The sequence below is a fragment of the Perissodus microlepis genome, chromosome 22 (assembly GCF_051167445.1).
Source record: "Perissodus microlepis isolate ML-2025 ecotype Zambia chromosome 22, ASM5116744v1, whole genome shotgun sequence".
Taxonomy (NCBI): domain Eukaryota; kingdom Metazoa; phylum Chordata; class Actinopteri; order Cichliformes; family Cichlidae; genus Perissodus; species Perissodus microlepis.
The window spans coordinates 1,844,410-1,859,651 of NC_140481.1; the positions used below are offsets into that span (position 1 = coordinate 1,844,410).

Consider the following 15,242-nt stretch of genomic DNA (forward strand, 5'->3'; position numbering starts at 1 on the left):
GGGCCAAAGTGAGGTCATGAAGTTTAAACTTAATTTGGCAGTTATGCTTGGATTTACATAATATTAGGTCTACTCAGGGGTGTCGAACTCCAGGCCTTGAGGGCCGGTGTCCTGCAGGTTTTAGATCTCACCCTGGGTCAAAACACCTGAATCAAATGATTAGTTCATTACCAGGCCTCTGGAGAACTTCAGGACATGTTGAGGAGGTAATTTAGACATTTAAATCAGCTGTGTTGGATCAAGAACACATCTAAAACCTGCAGGACACCGGCCCTCGCGGCCTGGAGTTCGACACCTGTGGTCTACATTGTTAGAACCCCAGCCGCAGTGTGATTCTGAAACTGTCCTGTGGAGGGCAGTATTGAGCTTAGTGTGCCGCCCATTTAACAGAAGAAGCCGACGACTAACAGGCATCACCGAGGAGCCGGTCCACAGAGGGACGTTCAACAATTCTCTGAGATTTTCCACGTACAATAATCAAAACGTCGTACGCAATGAGGTATCCGAGTGTAGCTCGTTGGCCAATGTGTTTTAAGTCGAGAACTATCAAGTCTTTGAGTTCTTACCTCGTACCTGTGCTACAAGCTAGCTCTGAGTGCCTGATAGAGCCAGTTAGTGCCTTCGTCATTTAAAGCCAGTGGCGTGTATTGTCTGAAAGCTCGCTGCTTTCCTTTTTTTCTTTCAATGAATTCAAAAGTCTGAGTGTGTAGCAGGAGCTCTCGGTGTAGGGAAGGCTGCAGTAGTGCACATATGTTAGCATCCATCGCGTTGGCTAATAGCTACCCTGCTGGGACGCTCAATGAAACAAATGTGCTTTGGCTCAGTGAAGCAGCGCTGATGTGGTGCATTAGTTTCTCTACATTAAGTCTTTACATCACAACATCGTTACATGTTGGCTCAGTCGCCAAACGTGGCTCGTGCACGCGCTAATGTCAGCTGTGTTGTGTTTGTGTCCAGAGGAGACCGCGGCAGAGGCCGAGGCGGCCGCTTCGGGGCCCGCGGGGGACTGGTCCAGGGGTGAGTTCTCTGTAGTCCCGCATACTGCTGCTCCAACAGCACCATCAACACACACACGCTGTACGGTGCTCCTGTCCCTCTGCTTATTGCACTACACAGAAACAGACCAATGTGTCAGAATGTAAATGCTGAAATCACTACGCTTCATTTTTCTGTTCCTGTTCTCAGACAACAGAACAACTATGAAATCTTGAATGTTGTGCTTTAACTGCCAACCCCGGTAACTGGAATGAAAACCGCTAACACTGCTGTGTAGCCACTGAGATACAGACCCTGGAGCTGCAATGCTGTTGAACCAAACGTTAACTAAACGTTATTTTTCTTTAGGTACCGGCCATTTGTCCCACACATTCCATTCGACTTTTATGTGGTAAGTATGTGTGGTGGTGGGAATTAGACACTTGTCAGCAAATTACAAAGCAGCAAGACGTCAGCCAGCAGTCAGTGTATACTAATAGTATAGAGTGGTTCTAAAGGCAAGTACTCAAGCAGACTGTTGTTTGTCACAAGTGCGAGATGGCCTTCCCCAGAGTGAAGCCTGCACCTGATGAGACGGCCTTCAGTGAGTGTCTGCTGAAAAGGAACCAGGACCTGAGCCCCACCCCTGCAGAGCAGGTCAGTCCGTGAGCCTGCACTCACCCAGTAGCTGTGCAACTGACCTGCTGTTTAAGTTCACTTACACAAACCTTGTTCGTTGTCCGTCAGTCTTCCATCCTGTCCCTGGTCACAAAGATCAACAATGTGATCGACAACCTGATTGTTGCACCTGGCAACTTTGAAGTGGTGAGTCGAACATGAGCGAATGAGTCGTAATGCTTCGGTGAAGTCCACGCGCTGCTTGTGTCGCTGGTGTGTGTGTCAGCTGTTCTCTCAGAGCTGAAACATCAAGATGTTTGGAAACAACACTGAATCACTTGAATGCAGTAACAGTGCTCTGTGCACTATACAGCTTCATTTTCATTGGACAGATTTCATATTTATATTATAAGCTAATTAATAATAATGGCTTTCGTGTCAGTAATCTTGTACGTGTCGACTTGCAGCAAATTGAAGAGGTGCGTCAGGTGGGTTCCTACAAGAAGGGCACCATGACGACCGGACATAATGTTGCTGACCTGGTTGTAATCCTCAAGATTCTCCCTACATGTGAGTAATTTATGTCCAAAGAGAAGTTGCTGCTCAGGCACACATCAGCCTGGGAGCTCGGAAAGAAAAGCATCTGGACTTCATTAGGCTTCTTGAAGACGTTTCATCTTTGAAGCATCTTCAGTTCTAAGAGAAATTGGTGGAAAGTCCCAGATCCCCCAGTAGGGTTTCAAATCTGGGACTCTCCACCAATTTCTCTTAGAACTGAAGAAGCTTGAGAACCTGAAGAAGTCCAGACGCTTTTCTTTCCAAGCTCCTTAAACTACGACGAGCTGGATGACTGAGAACCTTCACAGACATCACGTCTAAGCCTTTTTGAGTCTGTACGTTGTGCTGCTTCTTGTCACTTGGATAATTTGGCAACTTGTTTGCAGTTATTAAAGAATCTACGGTGATAAAGTCTCATCTGTTTATTTTAAATCCATAAAAACAAATGCATCAGGTTTCAATCTTGGTTTTGGAGCCACGTGTAGTTTGGGCTGTAACCAGATGTATGTGACCGTCCTCAGTTTGAGCAGGTGTTACTTTCTGAGCCATCCATCAGTGTGATGCTGCTTATAGAGACAACCTGAAAGGAGGGGCTTCTAAAACCTTTGTCCTTCGTATCGATCGCTATTTCATATAAAACCCTGTTGGCACTGTTTGCTGTTGTGTGGGTTGTTCTTGCCCCCTTTGTGTCGCGCTCTGAGGGTCATTGTTCTTTACAGTGGAGGCTGTGGCTGCCCTCGGTAACAAAGTAGTGGAGACCCTTCGCACACAAGATCCTACTGAAGGTAAACAGACGTGTGGTGTTTGAATAGCTGCGTTTGTGGGCGAGTCCTACTCTGACCGGTTCATGTCCTAAATATTCAGAGTTTTCATTCAAATTTGATTGATTTAGTAAATGTTGTTTCTTTTTTTAGGATAAAAACATTTGGTTTACAGTCATTTGACTTGTTGGCTGTGACACTGACCAAAGCTTATAACCAAGTGCTTATCAGCCTCGCAGCTGTAAAACGTGCCTGACACAGTGTTTGACTCCTCCTCTCAGTGCTGTCCATGTTGACCAATGAGACTGGCTTCGAGATCAGTTCAGCTGATGCTACAGTGAAGATCCTCATCACCACTGTCCCTCCTAACCTGCGCAAACTGGACCCCGAGCTGCACTGTGAGACTTTTTACCTGGTCTGGAGACACAAATGTGCACAGTTGGCCAGTCTTGGTACAAATGCAGCACGTGTAGCGCTGTGGTTGTTTAAAAAAATGAATGTCTTTTGTTTCTTGTCTCCTCAGTGGACATCAAGGTGCTGCAGAGTGCCCTCGCTGCCATCCGTCACGCTCGCTGGTTTGAGGAGAACGCCTCTCAGTCAACGTGAGGAAAAGTCCTATTTTACCTGGTCTGCTTTCACAGTAATAATACAAATAAGCTCACTGGAGCTTGGTTTGTTTCACATGTCTAATCTTTAGAGTCAAAGTATTGATCCGCCTGCTGAAAGACTTGAGGCTGCGTTTCCCTGGATTCGAACCCCTGACGCCCTGGATCCTCGATCTGCTGGTAAGTTCCATAAATGATGTCCTCAGTGAATAAATAATCCACGTCCACAACGCTGACGTCCTTATTTATTGGAAGGACATTAAACGTTGGTTTGTTTCATAAAGCAGTGAGTGTATTCCCTCTCTAGGGCCACTCTGCAGTGATGAACAACCCCTCCAGGCAGCCTCTGTCTCTGAACGTGGCCTACAGGTCAGTCGTCACTCTGCTCAGATTGCACTCTGTTTTGTAGTTGCTGTGGAAGAAATGTTTCTGTTGTTGTTCTTGAAGGCGCTGCCTGCAGATGCTGGCTGCTGGTCTCTTTCTGCCTGGCTCTGTGGGCATCACTGACCCCTGTGAAAGTGGAAACTTCAGAGTGCACACAGTCATGACTCTAGAACAGCAGGTAGATCTGCTCAGTGCTTTTTATTCCTGCAGGTCACGTTTCTTATTTGTGCCAAGATTAATCCTGTCTGTGGAACTGGAAACATGTTTATGTCGCACTTAACACAATACAGAATATTCAGCACTGAAGCTCTGAGCGAGGATGTGAGTAACTGCAGGTGTGTTTGTGCAGGACATGGTGTGTTTCACCGCTCAGACTCTGGTGAGGGTGCTGTCTCACGGAGGCTACAGGAAGATCCTCGGTCTGGAGGGAGATGCCAGCTGTAAGATAACATCATTATTCTCTGTACCTTCACATGTAGTCTATAGTTTATGGGCTAAATGAACAAACACCTGATTTCTCAGTTTGAATTGCACACGTTACAGCTGAGCTGTCTCTAGGACACTGCAAATGCACACATCGTGTGTCAGGACATGACGGAGTCACCTGTCCACTAAAAACACCTTCATCTAACATCTGTGAACACCTGTGTAAATGGAGCGTATTCATATTTGATAAACATTCTAGATAACGTTTGTCAGTGTCCATATTTATAACTGCATGTTTATGTAATATTCAGTTATGGACAGAAATGTACTCATAATGAACGTCACTGTAATTTTGGGCTTTTAAAGACCCTAACCCTTTTTCTAGGCTGGACTGGTGCTGCACAGCATCCATCTTTAGTTACACAATTGATTTGGGATTTTCCGTTTGGATTATTTTGGAAAGCCCATAAAGGGTCAGAATTATACACACAGGCTCACAGATGTACACATGCCTCCACTAATATTTGGTGAAACGTCCCTCAGCAAGCTGCAACATGGTAGCTGTCACCAAGCTGCCTAACCCTAACCCCACCAAGTTGAACTTTAAGCCAATTATTTTTAAGTTGAAACAGATGCTAAACTGTAATGTTCTCAAAATCTGAGCCTCGGTGGTTTCTGGATTATTTCCTGTCAGGTACAGTTTGACAAAGCGGTGACACTGAGGCTGAATAAGCTCATCTTATATACAATTGTTTGAATTGATCTTGGACTTTGCAGTTGCTCATAAATGGCTCTTGTCTGGAAGAAGAACAACAATCTCCACGTCCATGATAAATGTATGTAATCTAACCATAACTGTGCATCTTTCCTACAAAGCCACTGTTGAGCTTTGCAGGTCCTGCGATGAAACACGTGTTTGCTACAGAGCCTGACAGAATGTAACACAGACCAGCCCAGATATGTAGTTAATTGAATCTAATTTAAAACGAGCGCAGGTTTATTTTAATAAGTGTGAATTTCAGCATGAAAGGTGAAGGCAAAGAGAAGTCTTCTGGGACAATCCCAGTTTAGAATGAGCATTTTTACCCTCGTGACTGTGGACACACACTGACACGAGACTGAAAGAGTGTAAAGTTTGTTTTTCTTACACATCTACACTGTGAAAGGCCGATCAGGTATTGGGAAGACTGGGCGCTGTGGACAACAATGTGATGACTCGAGGACAAGGCAGTCTAGGACTTTAAAATTTCCACCGTAGGAACAGCCACTAAAACTCTTGGTATGTTTGAATTTCAGTGACCTCAACCGTAAGGTCAGGGTCAGAGGTCAAGTTTTCAGAAAATCACTCAGGATCTACTCGGACTGAACAGCAGCATCTCAGGCTGAGCTGTGATTGATCAATTGTACCTGCTGTAAAATAGGGCTGTGCGATATGACCAAAATCTCATATCCCGATATAAGAATTCTATCATCGATATAACGAACGATATAAATCACAACAATGTAACATTTTCTGTAAATTCTGTGACTCTCGGGCAGCTCGACTTGCGTGAAGTGTTTCCAGCTGCGCGTCATGTAGCTGGAGTCGAGTGTTTTAACCGATGCATGAAACGATACATTTTTAGACGTAAGTTGTAACGGCCGCCGTTTTCTTTGTGAGTATTTATTACACGGCGTGCTGCGGGGAAAAGCCTGTTCTAACGTTTGAGTCTAAGGTTCATTTTTTAGCACCTGACGACTCTTTTTTTGCTTCTCATCCGTAAATCTGCTCTTTCACGTGATTCAGTTTATTTTGAAAAGTCTCAACAGGATCTTGAGCTTTATTGTGAAAGGTTTATGTGGAACACAAACAAGCGGACACGCGATGGTTTTACCGTCGCTGTTGCTAACGACAACGCATAAAAACAGGCGCTTGTCCGTCCGTAGTGTGGTTATATTAAATATAAGAGAAAGAGAGAACTTTAAGAAATTAATAATAACTACAGCGACCATCAAAACGATGAAAAAATATTGCTGTAAACAGTTTATTTTACACCACAAAACAAACGATAGCGTAAAATGAAACGACGTTTTTATATCGTCATCCGATATATATGGTTATATCGAACAGCCCTACTGTAAAATAACAAAATAATATTGTGTTTCTGCAGACCTAGCAACAGAGATGTCGACATGGGACGGCGTGATCGTGACTCCCTCAGAGAAAGCCTACGAGAAACCTCCGGAGAGGAAGGAGGAGGAAGATGAAGCTTTGGAGGAAGGAGGGGACGGAGAGGATGAGAGCATGGAGACACAGGAGTAACGAAGAGGTTCGAGCATCACCAACATCCACTGCATTGCAAAGGATGAATGCTCAGTTGCATTTATCTTAAATAGCTGAGTCTTCCTCATCATATGGCTAAAATGTTCATCGCTGTGTTCGTTCTGACAAACACGACCTCGCTGTTTTCTTCCACAGTGAGCGTGGGTAATTTATCGTCCCTTCAGCCTGACCGCTCTGAAAGACCAGCAGCAGAGGAGTTCGTACGACAGTCGCTGGTCCTCTCGTGTGTCCCTGATTTCTTTTTTTTTTATAAATGGAAATGTTGGTTTTGTTTGTACTTCCTTTTTGTAACAGTTGACATAAACTTATTTCTAGTTTTGCCGAGTCTTGTGTCCTTTGCAAAGAATTAACACGCAGGTCTGGTCACACGTCTCACTCATTACAGTTAAACTTGTAGGAAGTGAAATCTATGCAAAACGTGTGTGTACACACACTCACTCACACTCTGGGTAAAATAAGTACTGAACACATCACCAATGTTTCTAAAGGTGCTATGACATAAAATTGACACCAGATGTCAGGAACAACCCATCCAATCAAACCATAGACGTCCATAAATTATGTGTAATAATGAGAAACAGGAAAAACACATTGAACATGGTCACTGAAATGTATTTAATACATTATACGAAAGCCTTTGTTGGTGATGACTGTTGGTTCTTTCGGGTCAGCTGATTGGCTGGGCCATACTTTATTTTCTGTGAAACCAGCTGAGCGGTTTGAGACGTCAGTTTCATCTTCATCATCCTGATAGACGGCAGCAATTTTTATTTTGTCTCTGTAAATTTTTCCATTCATCCTTCAGTTCTATCAGGCATTTCAGTGCAGGGAGCTGAACAGCCCCACATCCTGATGCTCCCACCTCCAGGCTTCACTGCTGGTTCAGTGTTTTTGGGGTGATTTGCAGCGCCTTTCAAACATGTGTGCATTACGACATCCAAAGAGTTCAGTTTTGGTCTCATTTAATCAGACTATATTCTCCCAGTATTTCACAGGTGTGTCTAAATGTTGTTCAGCAAACTTTAAACAGTGAACATTATTTGTTTTCTTTAAAACAATTTTTTTCTGCTGATTCCAGGTCTTCCTGTAGCTCTCCTCAGGGTCTCCTCAGCTCCTCGACTACCTTTCTGATAATTCATCTCACTCTTCTGAAAGCTTGCGGCACACTTTATTGTGGAATTTCCTCTTCCAGATTATGGCCCAACAGTGCTCACAAGAACTTTCAGTAGTTTTGAAATTCTTCTGTAACCAATGCCCTCGAAATGTTTTACAACAATAAGGTTGCGACGGTCGTTGCGAGCTCAGTCGTTTCACCCATCAGATGTTTCTTGTGTGACGTGTTGGTAATGAAACACCTTTTTATAGACCATCAGTTGGGACTGAACCAGCCTTACTTTCTCATTGCTGCTGGTGTCATGACTGTCCTGCCTTTTTGCACCTCCCTTTCTTCATGTTCAATACTTTTTACCCCGTTTCATTTCTGGACATCTGTAGTTAATTTCTTTGCATGTGTGGATTGGATGTGTTGTTACTGGTGACGTTGTGTCAACAGCACCTATAAATATATTTACTTATAAAACTCATCTGTTCAACACACAACTTTCATCAGCATGAGAAGACTAATTCTTGATGTTGGTCTGACTTTGCACAAACACTGTTAATAGTTCATGTGGAATCTTAACCCTGGTTGCAGATGCAATAGATCCAGTTGTTACATTTTACTGTAGTGATTCAGACAAATCAAATTCCTTTGGATTTATTTCTCCAGTAGTTAAGTCACTTAGTAGTTCAAAAAAAGAATATCTAAAATACAAACTTGCTGGGAGCAGGCGGTAAAATCACATGATGTTGAAAAATGGTTTCTTTTAAAAACTTTAAACACAGAGGGCAGAAATCACACGTTCTGGAGTGATATCAACAGACAATACTGCCTTGATTACACTCTGTTACGGACACGGTCATAGACAGCTGCAGATGTGATGGTTATGTGCAGAATGGCAGCAACTAACATGGTTTAGCTTCACATGAGGGAAGCGAGGGTTTTAAAGCAGCAATGTGATCTAAGGCCAAACAACCGTGTTCATGCAGGTCTGAAATATGTGAAACTGGTTTAGCATTTTAGAAACTCCTCAGCTTTTCTGTAGCAAGAGATTTGAAGGAACTCGATCACACAGCATGGTGGCAGTACTACGGCTCCTGCAGTCAGGACTGCTTTGTGTAGAATCGGGGAAAAGAAATTTTGTTAACCCCATTAGATTTTTCTCAATCCTTACTAGTCCTCAAATGAATATCTCCTCCAAGTCTTACAATTTATGGTTTGAGCTTGAGCCAGGGGTGAACCATGGTGAGGATGGACAAGACGGACGAGGCCAGGCCACAAGCCCCGACAAAGCCTGGACCTGTAGGGTAAATCCCCAACCGGTCCAGTGGGATGAAGATATCACAACTGTTCTTCACCAGGTCCAACAGCAGTGGCGGGTTGCTGTACAGCACAGTCCCCACCAGATGAAGCTGTCTGTAGAGCCAGCCAAAATCCATGGCTTGTGTAGCAGGTGAGGAGGAAGAGGGAAGGTGGTCAGGTGGCAGAAGAATGCTGGGGGAGGATGGCTGTTTGCTGGTTCTGGAACGTGCTTCGCGCTCCATGAGGAGATGGAGCTCGTAGGCATCTCGGGTCAGGTTCAGGATCAAAGCAAAGAGGTAGTACCTGCAGGTTTAACCACACAGTTTGTTTAACTCAATTTTAAATTTCAGTTACCTGAAATCAATCACTAGAAGATAAATGTGATTCCTTTGTGACCCTGATATGAAGATGACTGCAACCACTCACTTCAAATCAGGCTTTGAGTGCATGTCATACAAACTCAAACCACTGTGGGTAACTGCTGGGAGTGGACACAGATGAGTTAAATACCATGAATTAATTTCCCACACAAAGGCATCACACCAGCTCTGGTTTAAAGCTCTGCATGTCCTCTGAAACAGGTTCACTAGCAGTAAACAGACTTGACATTTCTACAGAACCTTTTTATTATGAGCGCTTAAAGTACTTTCAAATTAAAAGCCTCAGTGACACTTTCACAAAGGAATGTCTGGTGTATTCTTACACACTCGAGTGCCATGTTAGACACGTGGACTGAAAGAGCTGCAAATCAAAACCTGAGTCTAACAACAAGTTACTTAGCCTTCATAATTGGAAGCACTCGATTAACTGGATTAAGCCCACTGCTTCTCATTAACAGGTTCATCCTGCGTTACTTTGTATCTGTTGTCTGCTTACATGACAGGTTGTCAGGTCACTATGTTGCGGCTGTAGGGTTGTGCAGTCGCTCTGTCCAATGGCTTGACTTACTCTGTAACCTTGGTGAGGCTGCCATAACTGCACACTTCACCACACAGTTCTGATTAGTTCTGAAAAAGGTTTTCCAGAAAGCTGAACAGGCGACAGCTGTAAGGGACCATGACTCACTGGGGAGGCAGCTCAGTGCAGCTGTATTAATACAGCGCCAAATCACAACAACAGTTGCCCCAATGTGCTTTATAGTGTAAAGACCCTATAATAATACAACATAATGTTGATCATGAACGACATGGAGGATTTTTAGGCCCTCAATGCGATCAGTTAGAATTCAGTAGATGTACATATAGTTTGATCTGTGGAGCAACATGACACTGTTTAAACAAGCAGTCCTGCATGTTTTTCTTACTTATGTATTCAAAGGAGCTTGCAAAGAAAAGCGTCTGGACTTCTTTAAGTTTACTTGAAGACGTTTCACCTCTCATCCGAGAAGCTTCTTCAGTTCTTCAGCCAGAGTTTCGGGTGTGTTAACACACCCGAAACTCTGGCTGATTGGGACCCACACCCAGTTTCACACCTTGGCTCAGGCGATTAGAAGATCATCAGGGGGTCCTTTTGTCCCTCTGTGGGGGGATACTCCCACTAGGTTTATATCTGGGACTCTCCACCATTTGACCTTAGAACTGAAGAAGCTTCTCGGATGAGAGGTGAAACGTCTTCAAGTAAACTTAAAGAAGTCCAGACGCTTTTCTTTGCAAGCTCCTTTGACTACGATGACCTGGATGACTGAGAACCTTCACAGACATCTTACTTATGTATTCCTCACACACCTGAAAGATCTCTGACTCCACTTGTGCTGGTCGAGTTTGGAGATGAGACCGGTTTTTCCCGCCCACAGCACATTGTCGCAGGCAAAGTACATGGCTCTGTTAAGGTGACTGATGGTCAGGCACAGCCGCAGCACGCTGTCAGAAAGGTGTATGGCCCTTTTGGCGGCCTCCAGGGCCTCCACGGAGTTGCCCAGGCGTAGCACTGTGGAAGAACCAACACCAGTCCCACTTAAGCTTTGGTACGTGGAAACGACTCAGACTCGCTCTGGCTGTTTTACTCACACTTTCTTGTCAGACTCATGTGTGCCTCCAGCTGACTGACAGTTCTGCGGATCTCAGTTGCTTCGTCATTTTGCAGAGTGGATCCGAGCAGCGCGCAAGCATACTGTGCAGCCCTGTGAACGCACAACGTACAGTCATTATCAACAGACACACGTCACCAGGACGGAAAGCAGTGCGCTTAACAGACTCAACTACTCTGTGCAGCTGCAGCTGGCATCATAAGGCCGCTTGATTTGAAACCAGCGCAGGGAGAGCTGCTCCTACTGAGCAGATAAAAGTTCCGCTTCAAACACGGAACTCAGTCTGCAACATCCAGCCGACGGTTTTATCACATTAGCATTAATGAACAAGCTCGACGAACCCCGCGTCTCAACCAGCAACGTGCCAAACGTCAGTAACGTCACCTGAAAACTCTCTCCTTGGCTTGGCTCTGGGCATTAAAGCGAACCCAAGAGTCCATGTTGGCTCGCGGCTCGTATCCGCTGCTCGGCTCGCTGTCAAACTGCTAACTTAGCTTTAAATGCTTTAGTGCGGTTGTTTGTTTTAATGCCAGAAGAGCTCCTCCGTTTTTAGCTCTGCTTTCTACGCTTAACTGTCCGAGTAGAAAACAAGAGGGTCAATCCAGCGCTTCTAATTCTTCTTCTTAGTGATGTGTCGGTCGCGAACGAAACGGCTCTTAGAGCCGGTTCTTTGACGTGAACGACGCGAGCCGACTCCTTATCACAAGCCGTGTTTTTTTTTCTTTCTCTCGCCCTTTTTTCTGCTTTGCTCTGAGCAGAGGGGGGAGGGGCGGTAGTTACTCTCACAGTAGCACAGGAACAGAGCGGGAGGAAGAGAGAGAGAAAGAGAGCCAGGGACAACAACGTCACATTAGAAAGGTATAGTAATCATCCACAACTATTTTCAGTTGCAGATGATAAAGGATTCAGAAAGTTTATTCATGCAGGCCCATATGACAGAGAATATGCATCTTCTTTTTGTTTTCATATTTCAATTTATATTTAATTGTGTTGTGGTTTGCAGTGTTTTGTGTTGTTTCACTTTAAATTTGTTTAAAAGGAAAAAGCTGAAAATTTAAATATTTAAAAGTTGAAATGTGAATAGTTGGTTTTTGTATTATATGATTTATTTATTACATTTTATGTGGAGTGAATAAATAAAAGTATATTTACGGTACCCTAGAGACAAAGCACGTACAAACTCCGAAGCACGTACAAATCCCGAAGCACGTACAAACTCCGAAGCACATACAAATCCCGAAGCACGTACAAACTCCAAAACACTAAAAACTCCAAAACATGTACAAAACACAACAGAAGTGTTCCAGGATGCTAGGCGCAGTGTTGAGCTTTTGTTACCTAGTGGCTACACAAGCCAGCAAGTATCAACGACCGGATTTGGTGTGATCTAGGTAGCTCTGTTTTGGAAGTTCACTTAATGCTAGAAATGTGTTATGAAGTTTGTACGTGCTTTGGAGTTTGTACATGCTTTTTGGAGTGCTTTGTCTCAAGGGGCCACCGCATATATTTATATATAAACATATATAAATAAAACAACTTTTTTTTAAAAAAAAAATAGTAATTCCTTTTGTGCATAATTTTATATTATTGTTAATAATAAATTAATTAAAGCAACAAAACAACCTGAAGAGCCGGTTCGGAGCCGAAAGAGCCGGCTCTTTTTTAGTGAGTCGAGCCGAAAGAGCCGATTCTTTAAAAAGGGCCGGAAAACCCATCACTACTTCTTCTTCGATTGAGCTGCTGCTCGGCAAAGCAGCTGACCCGCTGGCGCCCCCTGTGGACCGGAGTTTGAAACCGGCGCTGTAGACTCCGTAAACAAATACATACGAGCCTGTTTTCTTCGAAAAATAAGTGACCTTTTGGTTAAACTTCATTTGTTTTATCTTCATGGATGTTTCCCACTTTCCAGAAACACGTGCTGATTTTATTATTATTATTAATATCTTTTTTTTTTTTTTTTTACATGTTCTTATCTGTGCTTATCTTAGGGGCTTCCAACAGTGGCGGAGCAGTGGGTTATTATTTGTGTAGATAAAATAACAACGAAGGATATACTATACAAATGTAGCACAATTTAAAGACTATTGTACTGTATTGCTACATATATGCAATAGATAAAAGACAAAGCTTACATAGAACAAATGTGTTTATATGTGAAAAAACATAAATGTGTTATACATTATTATTAGATAAATCTAAACTAGTTAATCTCATTAAAAAAAACAGATTACAATAAATAAAGTCCACCAAAGTTTAATGTGCTCTTAAATTTAGATTAGCTTAAAGAAAGAAAGGATTACTTTGTAAGAAGAACACATTTTAATTAATTAATGATTTATTGTTTTTATTTTTAATAATTATTAATATATTAAAGACTGAGTTTTTTCCTTTACCAAATATTTATATAGTACATTTTTATAGCTGTGGTTCCTCTACAACAACTGGAGGAAGAACCTGAGACACAACCTGAGGCAAACAGAGGCCCAAAAATGCTGCACAGAACAACAAGAATGACTTTACAGGTGAACTAACCAACAATCATCAGCAACTTTGACCAACATTTCCAAATCGAGTTTCCTGAACAAACAACACCCAGAAAAAGACAAAGAGATAAAATAGTTTGGGGTTTTTTCTCAAATGAAACATTTTTACAAAAATACACTTTTATTACTTGCAGCTCATTAAAGTCTGTATCTGTAACAGATATTTTTTGTAGCAGACCCACAAACCCTTTGTTAATCCTCATGTTGTGTTCATTTCCTGGTTAAACAAGTTTGTGTTCCGGGCCAAAAAGACTCATCATCGTGTTTTGGAGAGAATGAAGCGACTCACTGAACCAGAGCAAGAAGAGCAGAGTCCCATAAATGATCATAACTACTGCTCACCCCCTGAACTGGACATGTGTGCATCATCTCCAGAAGACCTGTCCAAAGAGGTCGAGGATTTAAGGAAGCATAAACAGGGATTATGTTATCTGGCTCCGACCTCTGTCCACATCAGTTCAATTATATAGCTTCTGATAAATATGTACCCAGTGTATTTTTCATGTTCATGCTTTGGTATTTAAGAAATATCTTAACGTTATAGATGAACTATAGAAACAAATCTTTTAATCAGATTATCTGAATGTAGCCAAGCATCTGAGACACTTTTCCTCTGATCGTGCTGATTGCACATCTGTATCAGTGTTTGTTCTTTGCACAAGGTAGTCTTCCTGTGCCCACACAAAGTCACGCCACTGCATGAGCAGTTGTCGTTGCACTGTCCAGTAACATGAATTGCTCTTCTTTAGGAGTAAGGGAACCAGATTCTATCTATGCACATATTTGCAGTCATTAACATTTTGTACATTGTGGCATTTGAATCTGACAAAACCAAATTGGGGATATTCGTTGGGATCAAAACCAACACCACCAAGAAATGCAGGAAGTCAGGGGGCAGTGGGGTGAGTGACTAGAACACCAGGTCAGTAGTTTAGAATAATTAGCCTGCTACACTCAGCTGCTGTTGCAGGCTCCATCTCAGCACCTCTCCTCAGGACCGCCAAAAAGTGACCTAAAGATTGCGTAAACATAAAAGATAAGTTGTTAAGGGTTAGGAATTAGCTGCTATGCTGGACAATCCAGTGGGCGGTCGACTCCCTTCACTATTACCTTCTGGGATGTCCATTCACCCTCTGCTCAGGTCACGCCCTACTGCAGTGGCTCCGTTGTATGGAAGATGCCAGGACCCAGATTACCTGGTGGTATCCGGCTCTCCAGCCTTTTAACACTAAACTGGTCCATAAGCCGGGAGCACAGATGGGAGGGGTAAGCTAGGCTGGATGGCTCCCTGGTTAGATTTCTGGGGGTGTGTGTGGTTTGAGGCTTGGCTACAGGGTAAGGGTGGGGCAGTGGATTCAGAGGGCTGGTGCTCGTTGTCTTATCATGCCTCCCTTATTTGAGTAGCACGCAGGGATCTGGAAGAAGAGTGGCGTTGGAGAGATGACATCGCAGCTGGCTGGACTAGGAAGTCTGAAAGACAGCGTGTGGATTTGGGTCATCGTGTAAATAAAGTGAAATATGCAGCACAAGCACAAGCAGTCAGTCCTCATTGTGGCTTCTTCTTAAGGGAGTGGCAGGTCTTCAGTGACTGCAGGATCGTTGTCTTGCAACATGTACTCTCG

General features: G+C 43.3%; 2 protein-coding genes across 2 annotated transcripts; one reads left to right on the forward strand and one right to left on the reverse strand.

The window, feature by feature from the left end:
- Positions 1 to 364: 364 nt before the first annotated feature.
- Positions 365 to 6,969, forward strand: ilf2 (interleukin enhancer binding factor 2). The gene is made up of 15 exons (XM_084919520.1): positions 365 to 499; positions 958 to 1,017; positions 1,345 to 1,387; positions 1,528 to 1,632; positions 1,723 to 1,800; positions 2,061 to 2,163; positions 2,871 to 2,936; positions 3,194 to 3,310; positions 3,436 to 3,514; positions 3,610 to 3,697; positions 3,825 to 3,886; positions 3,965 to 4,079; positions 4,251 to 4,341; positions 6,478 to 6,636; positions 6,786 to 6,969. The coding sequence occupies exons 1-14, from the start codon at positions 495 to 497 to the stop codon at positions 6,627 to 6,629; spliced, it is 1,164 nt and encodes a 387-aa protein (XP_084775646.1). The 5' UTR covers positions 365 to 494; the 3' UTR covers positions 6,630 to 6,636; positions 6,786 to 6,969.
- Positions 6,970 to 8,390: 1,421 nt separating this feature from the next.
- On the reverse strand, positions 8,391 to 11,733 carry pex11b (peroxisomal biogenesis factor 11 beta). Its single transcript, XM_084919521.1, has 4 exons — positions 11,462 to 11,733; positions 11,058 to 11,170; positions 10,776 to 10,977; positions 8,391 to 9,354 (listed from the first exon to the last, which is right to left on the reverse strand). The coding sequence occupies exons 1-4, from the start codon at positions 11,515 to 11,517 to the stop codon at positions 8,961 to 8,963; spliced, it is 765 nt and encodes a 254-aa protein (XP_084775647.1). The 5' UTR covers positions 11,518 to 11,733; the 3' UTR covers positions 8,391 to 8,960.
- Positions 11,734 to 15,242: the final 3,509 nt, after the last annotated feature.

Coding starts and splice junctions, on each gene's coding strand:
- pex11b (XM_084919521.1), bottom strand. CDS start 11,517: ATGGACTCTTGGGTTCGCTTTAATGCCCAGAGCCAAGCCAAGGAGAGA. Junction 10,978..11,057: donor CATGAGTCTGACAAGAAAGT/GTGAGTAAAACA, acceptor GTTCTTCCACAG/TGCTACGCCTGGGCAACTCC. Junction 9,355..10,775: donor TGGAGTCAGAGATCTTTCAG/GTGTGTGAGGAA, acceptor TTAAACCTGCAG/GTACTACCTCTTTGCTTTGA.
- ilf2 (XM_084919520.1), top strand. Junction 1,801..2,060: donor CACCTGGCAACTTTGAAGTG/GTGAGTCGAACA, acceptor GTCGACTTGCAG/CAAATTGAAGAGGTGCGTCA. Junction 4,342..6,477: donor TCTGGAGGGAGATGCCAGCT/GTAAGATAACAT, acceptor GTGTTTCTGCAG/ACCTAGCAACAGAGATGTCG.